This window comes from Gracilinanus agilis, chromosome 2 (assembly GCF_016433145.1).
Source record: "Gracilinanus agilis isolate LMUSP501 chromosome 2, AgileGrace, whole genome shotgun sequence".
Lineage (NCBI taxonomy): Eukaryota > Metazoa > Chordata > Mammalia > Didelphimorphia > Didelphidae > Gracilinanus > Gracilinanus agilis.
In genome coordinates, this window is record NC_058131.1 from 446,140,655 (window position 1) to 446,161,088 (window position 20,434).

General features: G+C 34.2%; 1 protein-coding gene across 1 annotated transcript in view; it reads right to left on the minus strand.

The window, feature by feature from the left end:
* Positions 1 to 246: 246 nt before the first annotated feature.
* The window catches only part of LOC123237682, a 41,277-nt gene continuing 21,089 nt past the window's right edge, over positions 247 to 20,434 (minus strand). The window contains exons 5-9 of the mRNA XM_044664756.1: positions 17,611 to 17,732; positions 16,706 to 16,816; positions 11,211 to 11,317; positions 2,358 to 2,448; positions 247 to 423 (exon numbers count right to left, since the gene is read on the minus strand). Coding sequence (XP_044520691.1) covers positions 307 to 423; positions 2,358 to 2,448; positions 11,211 to 11,317; positions 16,706 to 16,816; positions 17,611 to 17,732 — 548 coding nt within the window. The 3' untranslated portion in view covers positions 247 to 306. The remainder of the gene's footprint in view (positions 424 to 2,357; positions 2,449 to 11,210; positions 11,318 to 16,705; positions 16,817 to 17,610; positions 17,733 to 20,434) is intronic.

Here is a 20,434-nt window from a genome sequence, read left to right on the forward strand (position 1 = left end):
TAATGCACTGAGCTACCCAGCTGCCCCCCATCTCAAAAATCTTAATGAAGTTTAAACTTTAAAAAGGGATACTGAAGCTCAAATAAACTTAACCTCCATTAAGACTTTCGGGATATCATATATGTCATTTCTACGTGTTACAAATAGTAGATTTTGAGTTTATAATGCTTGTTTTCTCAAATTTTAATTGTGCCTATAGAATTAGCTGCTAAAGAGACTGCATATATTTTATCAGGTTAAAGGAAGTCAAACTGTAAATAAATGTTTTAATTATCACATATTAAAAAATAAAAGTCAATCTTAATTCTAAACAATCTTATACAAATGAATTTGTTCAAGTGCTTCTCTATCAATGTCTTTTTCTGCATATACATTATAGTTCAATTGCACTTCTTCAACCCACTGGTTCAGATGTATAGTCACCTAAAATAGTAACAGAGACAAAGCTGTATAAATAAAAATTTTAGAAGAAAAATCTTTTTCCTAGAATCATAAGAACTTACAATGAAGAAATTGAAAATAACAGATCAATCATATTATAAATTTAAATCAGTTTTATATACATTAATATCGTGAAAGAATTTATATGCCTACCTTCATTAAGGTATCTGGTAGAAATGAACTTGAGTTAAAATAATCATTTTTAGAACTACCATGAGAACAAAACAATGAAAAATTGAAATACCTAGAATAAACAAAAAACCCTAAGTGCATTAAACCAAATTTGAATGGTTTAAATATTTGTGTGCTACATTTTAGGAGTCATCTCTCCTTATGAAGACTGTCCTGAGTTTTGCCATTGTTAGCATTCTCAGACTTGAAAATATTTATTTATTTATCTGTGTACAAATTGTATCATCCCTTAATAGAATTTAAGTTCCTTGAAGGCAGGAACTATTTTGTTTTGTTCTTGTAGTAATAACCTATAGCCCAGTGCCTTGCACATAGTAGGTACTAAAAAAATTATTTTTTAATTGAACTGTTTGGAAGTAGCAAAGCAAACAAATTGTGTATAGTTTACTTTGTTATTTCAAATAAGTAATTTCTATTTGTGGAGTGGAGAGAGCACAGAGGTTTATGGATTTTTGATGGAAGTCATTAAGTGAGGGTACCACTAAATGACTTTTTATTTTAACATGACAACCCGATTTTATCTGCATAGGGAGCTCACAAATTAAGGAAATCTCTCTAACAAAGAAGATCTTTAACTTCTCTAATATTTATAGTCTTAAAAAGTTGAGGTACTGAGATGTTAAGTGATTTGCCTAGGGCCATCAGTCAGCTCCATCCTACACCCCCACAGGTGTCAAGTTCAATTAGAAATGAACCTCTTTGGGTCACAACAAGTCTCAGAAAACCATAAATTAATATAATTAATGTGTTATATATGCTTTGTTAAACATCTCCCAATTACATTTTAATCTGGTTTTGGGATACTCAGGAGTTTTTTTTTTTTTTTTTTTTTTTTTTTAGTTTTTTTTTTTTTTTTTTTTTTTAAACCCTTGTACTTCGGTATATTGTCTCATAGGTGGAAGATTGGTTAGGGTGGACAATGGGGGTCAAGTGACTTGCCCAGGGTCACACAGCTGGGAAGTGGCTGAGGCCGGGTTTGAACCTAGGACCTCCTGTCTCTAGGCCTGACTCTCACTCTACTGAGCTACCCAGCTGCCCCCAATACTCAGGAGTTTTGTTCCTTTGATGCTTCTGTCCTATATTGTACTGCCTCAAAGTAATTTTGAAAGTTGGCAATATATTGAAGACATTGCTTGAACAAATTATAAGAATAATAGTTTTCTACATTAGGATACAACAGTGTCTTTCATCTGAGGATCTCAAAAGCCTTTATAATTATTAAACAACATATTGTGGGTTGAATCTATTGTTAAATATCATTCTTTTTTTATACATTTTACAACTGAGGTAAAAAGATGTGGTTTATGTAAGATTATAAAGTGGCCACATTAAAAGTAGGATTCAGGGGTTCAGACTACTCTAATACCAGTAATCTTGTTTGTATCTTCTGTGATACTATGCAAAATTATGATTTGTTTATGTTAAGGTTGGAATTATTATTATTTAGGAGTTCAACCTCAAAGTAATGCTTTAGTCACAAAGCTATATTGAGATTGGAACCTAGGGGATGAGGAGCCAAGATAGCAGCTTAGGAACAAAGGCCCAAATTCTCTCTGATAATCTTTCTACACCAATTATTAAAACTCCCTTCAAAGAAAACAATTTTGATTATATATTATATATTGATCTGTGACTATTTTCAGACTGAATATAAATAGAATTTTGAAATTATTATTATATAAAAAATAAGCAATTAGTATTTAAAAAACAAAATGATGACAAACCTGTAGATTTGAGAGACATTCTTTAAGACTTGGGACTGTTACTAATAAGGTTCCTTTTTTCCTTACATTATGGCTGATATATTCCCAGGCTCTGAAACACATTAAAAAAATTTTTTTTCCTATAAAAAAGTACATGAGACTAGTAATCAATGGAAAACATTATTACAACACAAAGTGAAAAAACAGAAAATGTAGGGACCAAGTCCTGAACTACTTTATAAATTCATGGTAGACCTTAAATTTATTTTTTACATAAATTTTTGCTTTATTATCATATTATTTACTTTGTTTTATTTATTTTTATGTTTTCTATTAAGATAGTCAATAAACATTTTTAAACACAATAAAAGTAATATTGTATGATGATTATCTGTGAAAACTACTCTCAGTAATGCAATGATCTGGGACAATCCTGGCTGGGAATGTTAACCACATTCAGAGAAAGAAATGTTGGAAATGTCTTTCACATCAATTGTATTTATGGTTTTATTTTGGGGTTTTGGTTATGTATGACTTTACTCTTGCAACAATGACTAATACAGAAGTGTGTTTTGCATGACAATAAAAAATTTTTTAAAGCAGTGAAGACTTGAAAGGTATGGAGGGGAAATCAAGTTATGAAGAATTTTGAAGTTTTGCTCATCTTTGTTTAGCTTTTTGTAAAGATCATCTATAATAGGTGCCTCCTCTTTCTCTCTTCTTAACCCCCTTACAATCTAGCATCTGACCATATTATTCCACTGTTATTATTCTCCAAAATTATTAATGATCTCTTAATTGCCAAATCCAATGACTTTTTCTCAGTCTTCATTCTCAACTTCTCTGCTGCCTTTGACACTGTTGATCACTCTTTCCTCTTTCATAATTTCTTTTGTCCAGGTTTTCAGAACATCATTTTCTCCTGATTCTCCTCCTATCTAACTGCTCCATCTCTGTTTCCTTGATGGATCTTCCTCAAAGGAAATTACAGCTCAGATCCCAAACCAAGCAGAATTAATTGCAGAAATAAAGGAAGTTTAAAAAAATGAAAGCAAAAACAAATGATAGAAGAAAATGTAAACTATTTCATTGCAAAAACAACTGAACTAGAAAACAGAACAAGAAGTAATTTAAAAAAATTCCACTGGTCACCTTCTGAAAGAAACTAAAATGAAAACTCTCAACATCAAAGCCAAAATCCAAACCTTCTTAGGTCAAAGAAATACTGCAAGCAGCGTGTAATTGGAAAATCTTGAATCTTTGGACTTCATCTCCCAGAATACTTTTCCCTTCATCCACGTAGTGTCCTTGCATATTGTTTATAAGTTGTGTATAACCCCTCCCTCTCGCTCTCTTCTCTCAAAACCACGGCTGGGTTAGCTCCCTATTTACTCTAGCTTTTTATTTTCTTTTACTTCAAGTTATTATTAATACATCTTATTAAATATAATACTTGGAGATATTTTATATATAATAATTTTCAAGATTACATTTATGGCAACTATGAAGGGATAGAATTCTCAAAAAATTTTTACATCATAGAGAAAAAAAATAGAGAATAGATAAATTTTGCAAGCCACATTTTCTCCTGTTGCTGCTGCTGCTGCTCTTCACACCACTGCTCCCACCCCAGTCTCCTTATTGCTGTGCTGTGCTGAGAAGTCTAAGAGCTGTTTGGAGTTTGGAAGCACCTTTTTGATCCTGTGTGGAGAGTGACGTATAAATCCTTTCACCCCCTCTTCCCCCACAACATGGGTTTCCAGCCTGTCCTAGCTATTTTTCAGTAGGGGAACCCAGCATGGAACAGCAAAACCCCGCACTATTCAGCCTCACCCCCCTTCTAGTTTCTTAGCAGATTTTTTTTTTAAACTGACCCTAGGCTCCTAGCTGAGAGGATTACCATGGAGGGTTTTTCATAAGAAGGAGGTCTCCACTGTCAACTTCTACACCCTAAAACAGTGTACCTGGAGGAGGGTGGGACAGGTACCAAGTCAGTGGCCAAATTTTTTTGGGGGGGTGGAAGTAAGCCTCTGATTTTTTCCTGACCCAAAACACCAAGAGAAGCCTTCATTTTATATGCAAATACCCTACTGTTCTCCCTCACAGTTTTGCCCCTAGGGAGGAAGGGACTGGAGAATAGCTTTTCCAAGCCCCTTACCTAATACCTGAAACATTTTCCCCCCTTCTGGTCAGTCTTTTTGTTTTACCTGTAAATAAAATCCATTTAGCTTTTTTTTTTTTAATGTCCATTAATCCTAATGTCAATGCACACCCCAAAAGGTTTAGACTATAGAAATAATGCCATTGATTGTTTAAAAAAAATTATGGGACTTTGCTTAATGATTCTGTCTGATTCCAGGAGAAGGGAATACAAAAATAGCCCCTGCACAGTGCCAAAGAAGCACAAAGCTAACCTGCATAGTGCCTATCGAGTACAAGGTCAAAGAGACCAACCAATCCCAGTGGGATTGAGATTTTGAGCCAATACAAGAGGACTTGAACTTGTTGAGGTTTGAGGTTGTGGCTGTTTTGACATATGTCAGAGGCAAGTCTTCCCTGAACCACATTCTACCAAGTACTTCACTTTGGCTACCTTCCTGGCTCCAAGTATCCCTGAGAGAAAAGGTAAAATCAGATCAAGGAAAGCTATTTCCCAATTTCCTGCTAAAATCTAGTTCATTTTCTGTCTTTCATATTGTGTTAAACTTTCTGTAGTCGTTGCTGATTGGGTGAGTGCATAATTACATAAATCACTTTAATTGGGCCCTGATTTAAGGACCTATTATAGGTTTATTTTTCCTTTACTTAGATTTTTTTAGACGTAAGACTGATATTTTATATTATGCCTCATAACTCAGCCATGCATCCCTGAGTGTTCCCTATGTTTGTCAATATCCTCCTGGGGGGGGGGGGGGGGAATGTATTATTATCCTATAATGCAAAGTTTAAATTCTTTTGAGAGTAATTTTAGGATAAGAAACTTGATACCTCCCAGAATCCAGAAGGTGAACTTTTTGGAGAAGGTGCCATGAAGATGCCTGCAGAGACCACATGCTGCACCAAAGATCCAGAGTGAACTTTGAGACATGGTGAATTTGAACTATGGAGGGTTGTATGCATTTGTTTTGAATATACATACTCTTATATCAATAGGGACTGCCCTCAAATTGGTTTTTGCCAATGTAGCAATCATCGGTTTTGTTTTGTTTTTTTTCCCTTTATCCCCAAATTATTGTAATTTTCCTTTAGAAACTACAATATTGTATGTACCTTTAGTTAAAAATCTTTAGAGTTTTAAGCTGACTATGTTTAAAATGATCCCTTTGGGGAGACTGGTCTTCCAAAAGGATCATGGAGGGGGAAGGGGGGAATGTATAACTGGAAAATCTTGAACCCTTGGACTTCATCTCCCAGGATCCTTTTCCTTTTGCCCATGTACATCCTTCCATATTGTTTATAAGTTGTGTGTAACCCCATTCTCTTGATCTCTTCTCTCGCGACAGTGGCTGGGTTAGCTCCCTATTTACTCTACCTTTTTATTTTCTTTTACTTCAAGTTATTATTAATACATCTTATTAACTATAATACTTGGATATATTGTATATTAATTTTTAAGCTTACAGCAGCCAGAAATAAAGAATTCAAAGAATCAGTCAGGACCACATATAATTTAGCAGTCACTACTATGAAGAGACAAAAACCTTTAGAATAGCATATTCCAGATAACTTATCCAACAAAAATGTTATAGGGGAAAAACTGATTTTATTTAAATATAAGGAGATAATAATGAATGTGTTCTTTATGAATTCTATCATCATCAGGGTTCATAGAGGAAATTTAATTAGAAAAAAGCCTGGTTGTTTTGCCTTGATAATCTTAGAGAAGAATGGAATGGAGAAGAAAGAAGATTACACTGGGGGTGGAGAAAAGGAGAAAAAACAAGTAGATATCTATCTAACAAGGAAGAGGATATGGAGAGGGGTGGTTGGAAAGTAAACCTCATTCATCTGGACTGGTCAGAGGAGGAAGGAACACACACACATTTGAGTAAAAGAAATAAATTCTATACTCCCGAGAAATAGGAGAATGGAGAAGGAAGAATTAGTTGGAGGATAAATTGAGGGGAAGGATGAGTTCTAAACAAAACAAAACCTAAGAATTTATGAAAATATTTATAGTTCTTTTTGAGGTAGCAAAGAAATCTGAGGGGAAATATGAGGGGTTGTCCATAAACTGGGAAATGGCTGAATAACTTACGGCACACAAACATGATGTAGTAACCAGAGTGCTATAAGAAATGAAGGGGATGGTTTCAGAGAAATTTGGGATGACACATGAACTGATGCAGCATGAAACAAACAGGATAACAATTTAAACCAAGAATTTAGTAAAGACAAACAAAATTTGAAAGAATTAGGAGTCTATTCAGTATAAACAACAACTATAATTCTAGAAGACTAATGATGCTTTCAATCTCCTGTTAAGAGAAATGAAGGACTTTTTTTTGGATATGACAAATGTGGAAATTTGTTTTATTTGACTATACATGATTGTAACAAGGATTTTACATTTCCTTAGTTCTTAGTGGGCAAGGAGATCTGGTGCTTGGTGGAGAGAAGAGATATAGTTTTGTGATTGAAAAAATAAAATATAATTAAGAAACAAATGAGAACAGTACAGAAAAGTGAGAAAAGAAATGAGAGCTATGGAAGAATGATTTGGAAAGAGAATTCACAACTTGGAATAAGAGGCACAGAAAACAACAAAAAACCCAAGAAAATAACTCAAAGAAAATTAGGACAGACCAAAGAAAAGCTAATGACTCCACAAGGCCATTAAGAAATGTTAAAATAAAATAAAAATGAATGAAAATGAAATATGCTATTGACCTCCTGAAAGAGAAGGTATGAGCTTAAATTGTGGGAAAAAATAATTTTCAGATATGGCTAATGTAGGAACTTGCTTTGCCAGATTATATGTAGATATATATTTAAAAATCCGATAATTTAAAAAAATGCTTAATAGGGATGGTATACTATTTGATGGTGATGGAATGCTACTGTGCTATAAGGAATGATGAACTGGAGGATTTCTGTATGAACTGGAAAGACCTCTAGAAATTGATGCAGAGTGAAATGAGAAGAACCAGGAGAACATTATACACAGTAATTGAAACACTGTGGGGCAATCAAATGTAATTGACTTTGCTACTAAAAGCAATGCAATGATCCAGGACAACTCTGAGGGACTTATGTGAAAAAATGCTATCCAGATCTAGAAAGAACTGTGGGAGTATAAATCTGGAAGAAAATATATGATTTATCACTTTTTTATATGGGTATATGATTTGGGGGTTTGGTTTTCAGAAATTTGTTTTTCAATTTAATTAATTAATTTAGAACATTTTTCCATGGTTCCATGATTCATGCTCTTTTCCTCTCCTCCCTCCCCTTCTCCTTTCCCCCTCCTATAGCCAATGCACAATTCATCTGGGTTTTACAAGTATCATTGATCAAGACCTACTTCCATATTATTAATATTTGTAATAGAGTGATCATTTAGAGCAGTGGTTCCCAAATTTTTTTGGCCTATTGCCCCCTTTCCAGAAAAAACATTACTTAGCCCCATGGAAATTAATTTTTTTTAATTTTGATAGCAATTAATAGGAAAGAGAAATGCACCTGTGGCCATCACCACCTCCTTGGATCGCTGCAGCACCCACCGGGGCAGTAGCACCCACTTTGGAAATCACTGATTTAGAGTCTACATCTCCTACATAGAGTCATAGCCCCATCAAATCATGTGATCAAAGAAATGTCTTTCTTCTGTTTTTCTACTTCCACAGTTCTTTCTCTAAATATGGACAGCATTCGTTCTCATAAGTCCCTCAGAAATGTCCTAGATCATTGCACTGCCGCTAGTAGATAACACTGTGCCACAGTGTTATCAATCTCTATGTATAACATTCTCCTGGTTCTGATCCTTTCTCTCTGCATCGATTCCTGGAGGTGATTCCAGTTCATATGGAATTCCTCCAGTTCATTATTCCTTTCAGCACAACAGTATTCCAGCACCAACAAATACCACAATTTGTTCAGCCATTCCCCAATCAAAGGGCATCCCCTCATTTTCCAATTTTTTGCCACCACAAAGAATGCAGCTATGCATATTTTTTGTACACATATTTTTCCTTATTATCTCTTTTGGGGTACAAACCCAGTGGTGGTATGGCTGGATCAAATGGCGGGCAATCATTTATGGGGTTTGGTTTTAAAAGATTACTCTATTATAAAAATGAATAATATGGAAACAGAATTTGAGTGATATATGTATAATCCAGTGAAATTGCTTGTCGACTGCAGGAGGGGGTTGGGAAGAGGGGAAGGAAACAACAAGAATCATGTAACCATGGGGAAAAAATTATTTAATTAAATTATTTGGAAAAAAATTATATTTACATGTAACTTAGAAAAGTTACATTTTAAAGGGTAGAGGGAGAAACATAGGTGTTTTCATAGATAGAAGGGAAGAGTCAGTTAAAAGAAAGGACTGAGGACTAGAAAGAGAGCCGGGATGATAAAAGGGACAACCTATTGGAGAAGTGATGTGATGTGATGTGATGTGATAACAGTGCATGCAGAAGTGTTTGCAAGCATAAAGATCATCTCTTCATTTGAGATAGATATGAAGGAGGATATAGAAGAAGGCTGAGTGAAATAAACTGGGCAGGAGACAAGAACACCTTGATACTTGGTCTTAATTTTTTGACTGAATTATGAGGTGTGGCCTTTAGCTGAAAGGAGGTGTCATGGGAGGCTTTAGAAGGGATGAAAAGATTTAGAATAGCTATTGTGGTGAGAAAGTAAACTAATGAGAGGAGTGTAAAAGGACTGTCTTGTGGCAATAGGGCCCTAGTTGGTTTGTTTTATCATGTATACTTTTCTACAATATAATCACAAGAATGTCAGAAATATAAAAAATGATCCAGGCCTCATTATTGAAATTGCCATAATCCTTGTAAATTTCATCAACATTGATTCAAGATTTAAAGTCTCTTCTAAGAACCCTGACTCCTATCAAATTCTAGTACAATATGAACCTGTAATTTCTTATTCTTAAGGAATGATGTAATGGCTTGGCTACCTATCATTAAGTTTTAAAAGGCAAAGCCTTAATAATACTTCATTCTTTGGAAATCACTAGATAATTCAATGACTAAAATAACTTTTCTGGCTTTGTACTATTTTTAACATGTGATTAAAATGCTTCTTTCCCAACTCTGTCTGATTTTTAAATGCTTTCCTACATTTTTTTTAAAGTGTGGAAATTAATTTTTTAATGGGGTTGTGAGTAACAACAATATACATATATAGAAAGAATGTAACAATAAAAAATGACAATGCATTAAATTGGGTATCTGAAGTACAAAATCAGGGGACAAGTGATTAAAGAATGCCTTCCATTTAGTTCTTGAAATATTTAGAAATCTAGAACAAAGTTAAAGGTGTCATTAAGATAACATTTGACTGCCTTATAAGAAAAAAAAGAACATTTACTTCAGTTTGTTCAGCTAGCAAAATCCAAATATATGTGTAGTTCATCTTTGTCTTTCTAAGATGGAACCGTCCACTTTATAGCAGAGAAAAGTGAGACATGGAAAGGTTAGGGTGAGATCTAATTAACCTGTTCTTAGAAATCAAAATAAGGTAAATAATGTTCTCTCTTTCAAATACTATACCTGATTTAGCATAATCTATTTTTTAAAAAAAATCTCACTACCTATTTTAGAATTGATACTATGTAATGGTTCTGAGAAAGAGTGGTATGGATTAGGCAATTAGGTTTAAGTGACTTGTCCAGGGTCACTTAGGCAATATCTGAGGCCACATTTGAACCCAGGACCTTCAATCTGAAGACCTTGCTTTCTCTCCACTGAGCCACATAACTACCCTGATTTGCTGTATTTTAGATGTAACATATTAAAAACTACATATAGGTAAAATTTGTTTTCACATAACATCATTCTATTAATGTAGATATATTCAAGCTATCTTAAAAAAAATAATAGGCTAAGAGAAATATTGCATGTTGTGATGAGATTAAATCTACCTTGCCCATTCTCAAATCTAATCATCAAAAGTGTAAACAACTCCACTTAATTCACAAGTTGGGAGGTCTGTGACCCATGTGTGCTAGAGTGAATGACAAATCAAAATTTACTGACTGCCTCCTGGGCATCTGTTGTGATTGGACATGTAAACTAAGAGGAAGGCACAGAAAGTGATGCAAAAGAAGGCCCTTCAGAGAGTTCAGCTGGCTGCTTGTTGGTGTCTTGGATCTGGAGGGACTCTTCTTCTGTTTCCTGACTTGGACCTGGAGGAGCACTAGACCCAAGACCTTGGTGAGACTGTTCTTAAATCTTTCCCTTAGAACTACATGTGGTGAGTGAAGAAGACTGACTACCTTAGCCTCTGCAGGGGCCCTTGATTGGGAGAAACCCTCATGACTAAACCCCTTGTTAATTGACTTTTAGGCTCTCCAGCTGGGCCTCTGGAGCCCTGCTGGAGTAAAGCCCAGACTTGAATACAACTCTAGTTCATTAAGTTAGATCTCTTACTCTACCCTCTTCTCATCTCTCTACTTCCACTCTCTCCTATATTCTGTAAATAAATTACTAAAATCATTTTAGGAATTAGTATTTATTCAGTTCCTTGGTGACCACAACTTTAAATATTAATATAGCCAACCAAAAAACCCCTTTTCCCTCTTAAAATGTAGATATTGTAAACTGTATTGAATACTGTAGTAAATTGTATACTGAAAATTAAACATACTGTCAGAACAAACTGATTTTTTAAGACTATATAACATACCTGGATTGTTCTGATCTGTCAAGAAAATATTCAAAAACATTGTTCATTATAACAACATCAGCATTTTGAAGAAGTGAAGCTTGAGTACATATATCTGCATGATGTACCTGAAGAAGAATGAGTTCATATAAGAACACAAAAGAAAACACAAGATAATAACTGGAATGGCAATAGCCATTTGTTTGATGGATTGATGAAAGTGGGCAGTAAATGTTTGTTTCATTAAATGAAAATATATAGTGACTTTAATATAAATGGGAAGAATAAATCTACAGAAGTTATTAACTGGGAAGAATTTTACAGACCAACTAATTTCATTTGTATATATGTAATATATATTGAATCAGTTATTATTACCATTATTAATAATATTCATTCAATACATTATAAAAGAGAAAATGATATGCAGGAGAAAAAGGAATGTGTGCTTGGGGAAAAAAAATACAGGTCTGTCATATGATAAGAGTGAGATTTAACAGATGGTCTGCATTCTATACTGGTATTCCACACAATGTAAAAAAGATCTAAAGAAAATTCTCCAGGACATGGAAAGTCTCATAAGATGGGCAAGAATATATGGGTTACATTTGCCTTAGTGGAGAAAGTATCCATATTAATGAGACCACATATCTATTGGCCTATACTTTCAATGATGTTAATGGCTAAGCATAATGGAATTTCACAGCCTAAGAAAAATCAAAATTGTGGGTCACCCAAAAGAGGTACTGCCTCATATAGTTAGCACAAACAGATGGCATCATATTACCAATAATGTACTGGGACAAAGTGGCACAGATAATAAAATCAATAAAAAGATTTGTGGTTGGAAAGTGAAGTAGAAAGTGAAGTTAGGATATAAAGGCATGGGGGAGAGCAATTATACTGTTAATTTGGTGCTCTCTTTTTAAAGAAATGTAGATTATACTGAATGGATGCTTTGTGAAGATTAAGAAAGGACATGAACAAGAGATGAAAATGAGGAGCGTATAAACTGAAATCTGTACCTTTAGAGAAAGTACTCAGAATCAAATGATCAATAAAGTGTTTATTATTAATTATTATAGTCTATTATTATTAACCTAGGAGGTATCAGGTTACAGTGCTAGATAGTGAAGTATGAAAATGTTAAAAAAGAAAAACCCTAAGTGACAATATATTACAACTTATTCTTTTGATTCATGCCCTTTCCAAGCTTAAAAGAATGAAAAAGTATTCACTAAGCATTGATTTGAGTTCTTGCTAGACATATATTTTATCTCTAATTTTTCTAAAGTTCTACTCAGGTCTTTAATGCCTGTATTTTGGAAGGACATGTCTGAATCTGAAAGAGGGTACATTAAGCCCCTTCCCATTTCCACTAGTTTTACCATTCCTTATTCTAATTTGGTTAACTTTTCTTTTTAATATTTAAAGTTCTTTTATTAGTTGCATGCATGTTAAGTACTAATATTATCTACAGTGCCTTTGAGCATAATGTAATTTTCCTACTTATATATACATTTACTGCAGCCTTAACTAAAATTATGATTGCTACTCCTATTTGAAGTCAGCTGAAGTTCTGAATTTTACCTCTATTTGAATTTTTGTGTTTCAAGGTGGCAGAATGTACAGTGTATTTGACCTGGTTATTAATAACATATTACTGAATTGCTTTAAAATCTATTTTTTTATCTTTTTCATTTTATAGCTAAATTTATCACACTCACATGGACAGTTATGATTGTTGTGTATTTCTGGTCTTGTAATTTTCCCTTTTTTTGTTCCTACCCATCTCTTTACAGATAAGGTGGTAGAAGAGAGGGAATTTGCCTGAAACTTTTGATTCTATAAATGAAACAATCCGTATTTTACCTAGAAGTTCTCATTTTGATTATGTTTCTGGAAATGTTTGGGTTTTTTCCCCTAGTCATGTCTGACCCTTTGTGACATCATTTTTGGGGTTTTCTTAGTGAAGAATTAGTGATTTGCTATTTTTTTTCCAGCTCATTTTACAGATGAAGAAACTGAGGCAGACAGCATTAAATGACTTGCCCAGGGTCACAGTGTCAATATGTATCTGAGGCTAGATTTGAACTCAGGAAGATGAGATCCACTGTCTCCTCTAGCTGTTTCAGTTTTCATTCAGGGTTTTTTTCCCCCTGGAAATAGCCTGTGCATTCTATTTTCACTTTGCCTTCTGGTTCTTTTGGACAATTTCATTTATAATTTCATAAATTATCTATCCAGATTCTTTATATGATCATGGTTTTCAAATATTTCAGTAATTATTTGATTACCTCTGACCTGTTTCTGACATTAATATTTTTTACATTTTCTTGTTTGTTTTTTCAAATTTTTACTTTTGTTCCAATATTTCTTCTTATGCCACTGTTTTCTGTTTGGCCCATTCTCATTTTCAGGGCATTCAGTTTCTTAGTCGTCAAGTTTTCTACTGTTCTGTCTTAAGCTATCAGTTTTCCTTGTCATTTTTTTCCTCTTTAGCCTTCCTATTCTGAGCATCATTTAATATCTTCCGGATTCTCTGCAGACCCTGTGGCCAGGGCATTTTTTTTCTCTAAGAGTTTATCTGGAATTTTTGTGGGGTTGCTATTTTCTAGAGATTTACCCCTGGGCAACTTTCAAACCAAGTTTTCTTGGGTTTGCTCATCTTATCTTGTCTTTATAACTAGACTGAGTGGTCTATACTTAGACCAAGCTCCACAGGTACATTGGGTAGGCAGGACCTGTTCTGATCTTGAGTAAAGTGATTTGGACCATGCCCCTCTTTCAAAGGAACCACTTCACTGCCAAGATCTCTCTTTCCACTAGACTAGCCCTTATTGCAGGGTCTGTCTGGGGTCTTTCCCACATGTTACTGGGCCCAGGAACTACTCTTGCAAAAAATAGAATCCCATCAAGGGATTAAGGGAATGCTTTGGATGAATTTTGTACAGATTCTCTCTTTAGCAGCTGGGCTCTGCACACTAGGGCTCATGCTGGACCTGCCCAAAAAGTTCTGAAGTAGTTCTGTCTGAGCTCCTGCAACCATGCAGGCAGTTCAGGGAGACTGTTCACACAATGGACCACTCAAAGTCCCCTAGGTCTGGCTCTGTACTGCTTTATCTGCTCCACACTCTCTATTCTGATTTGTCTATTTCTGGGTCTCAGGACTCTTAGGGTCCCTCACTAGAGGTGCCTATTTTTCCTTTTTTTTTTTCCCAAGTGGCATATAATCTAAGCCCCACTAAGATATTTGTTTGGGAATCTGGACTGTTCTGCAGTCCATCATCTTTCTATACTTTTCTGTAGCTTGTGATATTGCTGGCCACACCCTCCCCATGGACTAGATCCATGCACTTTTCATGAGGTCAGTTATTTCTATAGAGAAGACTTCTATGTCTATATCAAGGCCCAGTCTCTTTTCTGAATCCAGGCTTTCATAAAAGATATTTGATGGACAGTGACAAATCATCTCAAATTCAACATGTCTAAAACAGAACTTATCTTTCTCCTGAAACCCAGACCTCTTCCAAAGGCCCATATTATTGTTGAGAGCACCTCCATTTTCTCAGTTTTAGAAACCCAAGGTATTCTTCTCTACTCATTATTATTCACCCCACACATCCAAATAGTTACCAAATTTTGTTATTTCTATTTCCTCAAAATCTCCTGCATTCACCTACTTCTCTCCATAATAGCTCATGTCCTTATCACCTTTCACCTGGACCTTCTGCCAGGGATCACTCTGCCTCAACTTTTTCTGTAACTCTTCTTTTATATAGCTACCAAAGAGTGGATAGAGTGCCTCAACTGGAGTCTATTATCATTCCCATTTTGCAGATGAGGAAACTGAGACAAACAGAAGTTAAAGAGTTTACACTGAAGTCACAATGATTAAGTTTCCAGAGGGATTTGAAGTGAGGTCTTCCTGATTCCATGTCCAGTGTTTTATCCATGACACCACCTAGTTGCTCCATACTAGTCTATATTTGCTATTTCTTATACACATCTCCCATTTTCATGCCTTGGTATGATTATTCCTTGAGCAGAAATATACTTCCTCCTCACTGTTACCTCTTAGAATCTATCTAAACCCATTTTTAAAAATCCTTTCCTCCTGTTTTAGAATCAATACAGTATATTGGTTCCAAGGTAGAAAAAGCAATAATGGTTAGACAATGGGATTAAGCTATTTGTCTAGGGTAACACAGCGAGGAAGTATCTAAGCCTAGATTTGAATCTAATCTTCCATCTCCAGGCCTGGTGCTCTATCTACAACATCTAAGCACCTAGCTGCCTAAGTAAATTTTTTGTCAAACTGAATTCGTTTCCCCAACATTTCATAGGGAATATGAAGGCCTTTTCTCTGTAGGTTGTATGCCTGGGCCCATCACATCTAATTTCTCTCCTAAGCTCCACTCCTGTATTTCTAACTGCTTATTGGACATTTCAAAACTAGATGTCCCACAGACACTTCAAACTATTTAAAATAGAATTTACTGCCTTATTCTCCCTAAAACATCCCTTTACCAAACTTTCTTATTACTATCAAGGGCACAATCACCCTTCTAATTACTTAGATTTGAAATCTCAGTCATACATGAGTTTTCCTTTATTCTCATTTTCAAAGCTTTGTCCAGGCTTCTTCCATATTATCTTTCTTATACGTCTTTAGCTCTTCACTCACAAAATCACCTAAGTATTGTGGATTAATTCAATAATCTTATAACTGGTTTCCCATCCTTCATTAAGCTGCCAAAAGATAATTTCCTGGTCAATATACACCAGTGATTCACTATTATTTCTTTGTTGTTGTGTGTATATGTGTGTGTGTGTGTGTGTGTGTGTATTTAACTATTAGGATATATAAACTCCTTTTTGGCATTTAACATTCTTCACAAATTGGTTCCAACCTACTTTTCCACTTTTATTCTCTATTATGTGGGCTTGGAGTCAAAAAGATCTGAATTCAAATTCAGTCTCAGACCCTTTCCCATGGGCAATTAACTAAACTGTAAGCTTCAGTTTCCTCACTGTAAAATGAGAGTAATAATAGAACCCAGAGTTGATGTGAAAATCAAATGAATTAATATAATAAAGGACTTAGCACAGAGCCTGACTCTCAGTAGTTTCCAATAATCCTTGTTCCCTTCTCATTACTCCAATTCCATGTCTTCTTTGGTTCAACAAAGGGCCTTCTTTCTGTTCCATATACTTGGCCTTTAATCTTCTATCATTCTGCCTCTGCATACACTAATTTCCCTTGCCAAGAAAGCACTCTTCAGTTGTCTCTTAGAATCTTTAGTTTCCTTTGAAGCTCAGCTCAAAAGGGAACTTAGATGGTAGTGCTTCCTGTCCCATCAAGTTATATTTTTATCTTTCATATATTTAATTTAAATATTCTTATTCAAAATATATGTGTGCATGCTGTTTCCTTCTACAGAAAATAAGATCTTTGAGGGAAGAGACTCACAGAGATTAATGAATGCTTGTTGACTAAAATAACAATGAGTTACCTTTATTCTATCAGTAAACTTGTATTTGGCAATGATCATTTCTTGCAACTGGCAAAAATCTTGATTCATTTCTACTCCATGTAGTTGCAATGCTGAGCTGTAAAGATAACCCTAAAATAAATGGAAATGTAATAATTATGATAGTTAGATGAACTTTTACCAGCTTCGGAAGACATTATCTTTGAAGAAAAAAGAAATTTACCTAAGATAAAGAAAAACTTCTAAGAATAACATGCTGAATAAAGCCGTAGAAAACCTTGATTATACATATAGTAAATAATAAAAGCAACTCTATATTTTACTTTGGAATGTATTACAATTTTGATGTGACTTTTCTTTGGAGTTTTACTAACCTAATTATACTTTGTTACAAAACTATTAAGAAGAGAGTTGCTATGGCACAGTGCAACTCCATGTCTTCTTTGCCAGAACATCTGGGTTCAGGTCCTGCCTTTGATACATATTGTATTGATGCTTGGCAAATCACTAAAACTCTTGGTATTTTAATTGATGCTAAGACTGTAAATTACGAAGAAGGCCATGTAAATTTCTGTCTCAGTTAACTCCCTAGGTCTTACTCACTAAATCAAATGTTTATGGTTTCTGCCGATGCTTGTTTAAATATATGCTCAGGAGCAGTAGTCAGAAATATTAGTTTACTGAAGTGTCTTAGAGGAATAAATATCTATTCTTTGTCAAAAAAGTTGACTTTTTAACATTGGTTTTATTTTTAGTATTAAAGCTTTTAACTGTCAAGACACAATGGAAGTTTCGAGAGAAAATAAAATCCTAACTAAAATATTTGTTTAAAGTTTGTAGACTTTTGGATGGTAGTAGGCAAAGTCAACTGTTGGCATAAAAAATGCAATTATAAATTCTGAAGATGTTTCTGTACTAGACTTTACCACAAAAAGGACTGGACCAAGCCTGGAACCAACATCAACCAAGACCTTTCCAGACAGATCCGGGAGCACATGCTGATAAATGAACTTCAGTTCCAAAGGGGAGAAGGAATGAGAAATAAAACCTAGAGAATCAGAACATAATAAAAACAAAAGAAGTATTGTATTACTTTGAGGTATTTATAACAAATCAATGAATTTATAGTTCTTTTACTTATATTTATATGGGATATTTCTTAATCTACCTATGAGTGAAGATAATGAGAAAAAAAATCAGGTTAACTTCACTTTCATTCTTGAACTTCTGTTGAAGAAAGAAAATTAATAATAGCAACCGGGGGCAGTTAAGAGGCTCAGTAGTTTGAGAGGACCAAATTTGGCCTCAGACACTTCTTAGCTGTATGACCCTAAACAAGTCACTAACTCCCCCCCCCCCCCACTGCCTGCCCTTTAATTACTCTTATACCACTTAGAACCAATACACAGTACTGATTCTAAGACAGAAGAGCTAAAAAAAAAAAAAAAATAGCTGACATTTCTATGGTACTCAAAGGCTTATGAAGTACATTAAATATATTATTTCACTTATTCCTTAGTACAATCTTGTGAGGGATTATTATTATTCTCATTTTACAGATGAGGGAATTGGGACTTAGAAATTGCCTAGTCATGCAACTAGTAAGGATTGGAGTTAAAAATTCAGGTTTCTTTTGAACTCAAACCTAGTACTTTTTCCAAGAGTCAGTTGGCATAGTGACTAAAGCACTGGGTCTGGAGTCAGGATAACCTCAGTTCAAATCCAGGCAGACACACTTTTTAGCTATGTAACCCTGAGCAAGTCACTTAATTTGTTTCCTCAAGTGCAAAAAGGAAATAATAATAATAGCACTTACTTTCCAGGACTGTTTTGAGGATCGAATAATTATAAAGCACTTAGCATAGTGCTTGGTATATAATGTACTGTGTAAATATTAGCTCTTATTATAACAATTATACTTCTCAAGGAAAAATGTCAAGTGAGTACCTTCGATTATCCCAATCCTCTCCAAATACATATATTTTCTGAATGATATCCATTTTTATCTTCTATGACTCTAAATACTGGAATGCTAATAAGACATTTATCTGTGTTTTGGTTTACCATTCTAAAGTGTTCTAATTCCTACTCAAGTTTTGGGGGAAGAAAATATTTTTGGGTTTTTTCAAAACAGTATAATGGAAAGGCACAGACATGTTGAATCAGAATTCAGGATGCAGGCCTTGAAAGTGGATTCAAAATCTTGCCCCTCTCACCCTTAAATTCTCTGGGCCTCAGTTTCCCTTTCTTTAAAATAAAGGGGCTGAACTAAATGACCTCTCAATTTTCTTCCAGCTCTAAATCTATGATTCTATCATGTAAGTGAGCACTGAGAATATTCAAATTAGTCAAAATCAATGGCATTTTTCAAATATGGAAAATATCAATTCATTTTCTAATCCTAGTACCAAGAATTTTCATAAATCTTGTTTCCACTGAGTTGTTCAAGGCAAAGAATAGCTTAATATATCATACTTAACATGTGAAATAGATTAATGATTGATAGTTAAGAGTTTTATTAATCACAGCAGAAACCATTTAAACTGATTTCTAATGGTTTATATTCAGAACTATTCTGTATAGGCCTCGGTAGTATAATCTTTGATATGTGACTATATGCAATTTCTAGCAACCGTGACACTTAAGGGAGATAAAGATAAATGGAGGATGATTTGACCTGGTTTTGAGATATTTTTCCTAACACAGGGTATCTCTGGTACAGGGGAGTTTGGGGTTGGGGATTTTCCAAAGAATGTTCCAAAGGATGTTGACTAACTCTGTATTTCCCCTCTGAAAGACCTCTTTTGCAAGTCAGTGTAATTATGGGCCAATTACAAACTTAAGTTTGTTGGCACTAATATATCTTAATGTAATTAATAAGGGGCCTCTGGCCTTTATTATTGGTAATTGCTAGTCTTTCCAATAGATTGTGCTTGAACTTTTGTGCTTCGGGTTCTCTTAATCACAGATTTATTTTGACATAATTTCCCCTAATAGAATATGTGATACTAAAAAGCAATTAAGGTTTGTCCTTCTTTAAGAATTCTCAATACAAAAATATCAATTTAGGAAACAGAAAAATTAAGGTGGCAGTAATTGTATATGTTCAAAAAGATTATTAGACATATAAAAAGCAGTTACCTGACATATAAAAGTTCTTGTATACAGATATAATTTGACATAATTTGACAAAAAATATTAATAATGTTTCATTTTGGGAACTACCAATCAATCATTCAACAAATATGTATTAAACTTCAATTATGTACTAACCACTGAGGATACAAATACAAAGAATTAAACATATCTGTCCAAAATGGAAGAGATACCACATGAAGATAAATCAGAAAATTTGGTGATAGTTATCTCTGAAATTCTAATGTCAATTTAAATTTAATTTGTAATAAAAAAATAGATTTAAACAGATTTTTTTAAGGATAATTCTCCTATAAAAATTAAAGAAATCTGCAAATATCTCTTGTGAAATCAATATAAATCAATGATTCAGGTACATTCATTGAGCTGAACAAAACTGAAGTCTTATGTAATTCTGCTTATTATGTAAGAATCATAGGTTTACTATATTAGTACTTAATATATAACCACTTTGTATGCTTAATTTTACTGAAATAAAAGAATTTAATTTCAAAAGCAATGTTTCTTTTCTTTAAAAAAAACCACACATTTTATTTTCAGTTCTGAATTTTGTGCCTTCCTCTTCCCTTAATCCCTTTTCTGCCAGACAGAGAT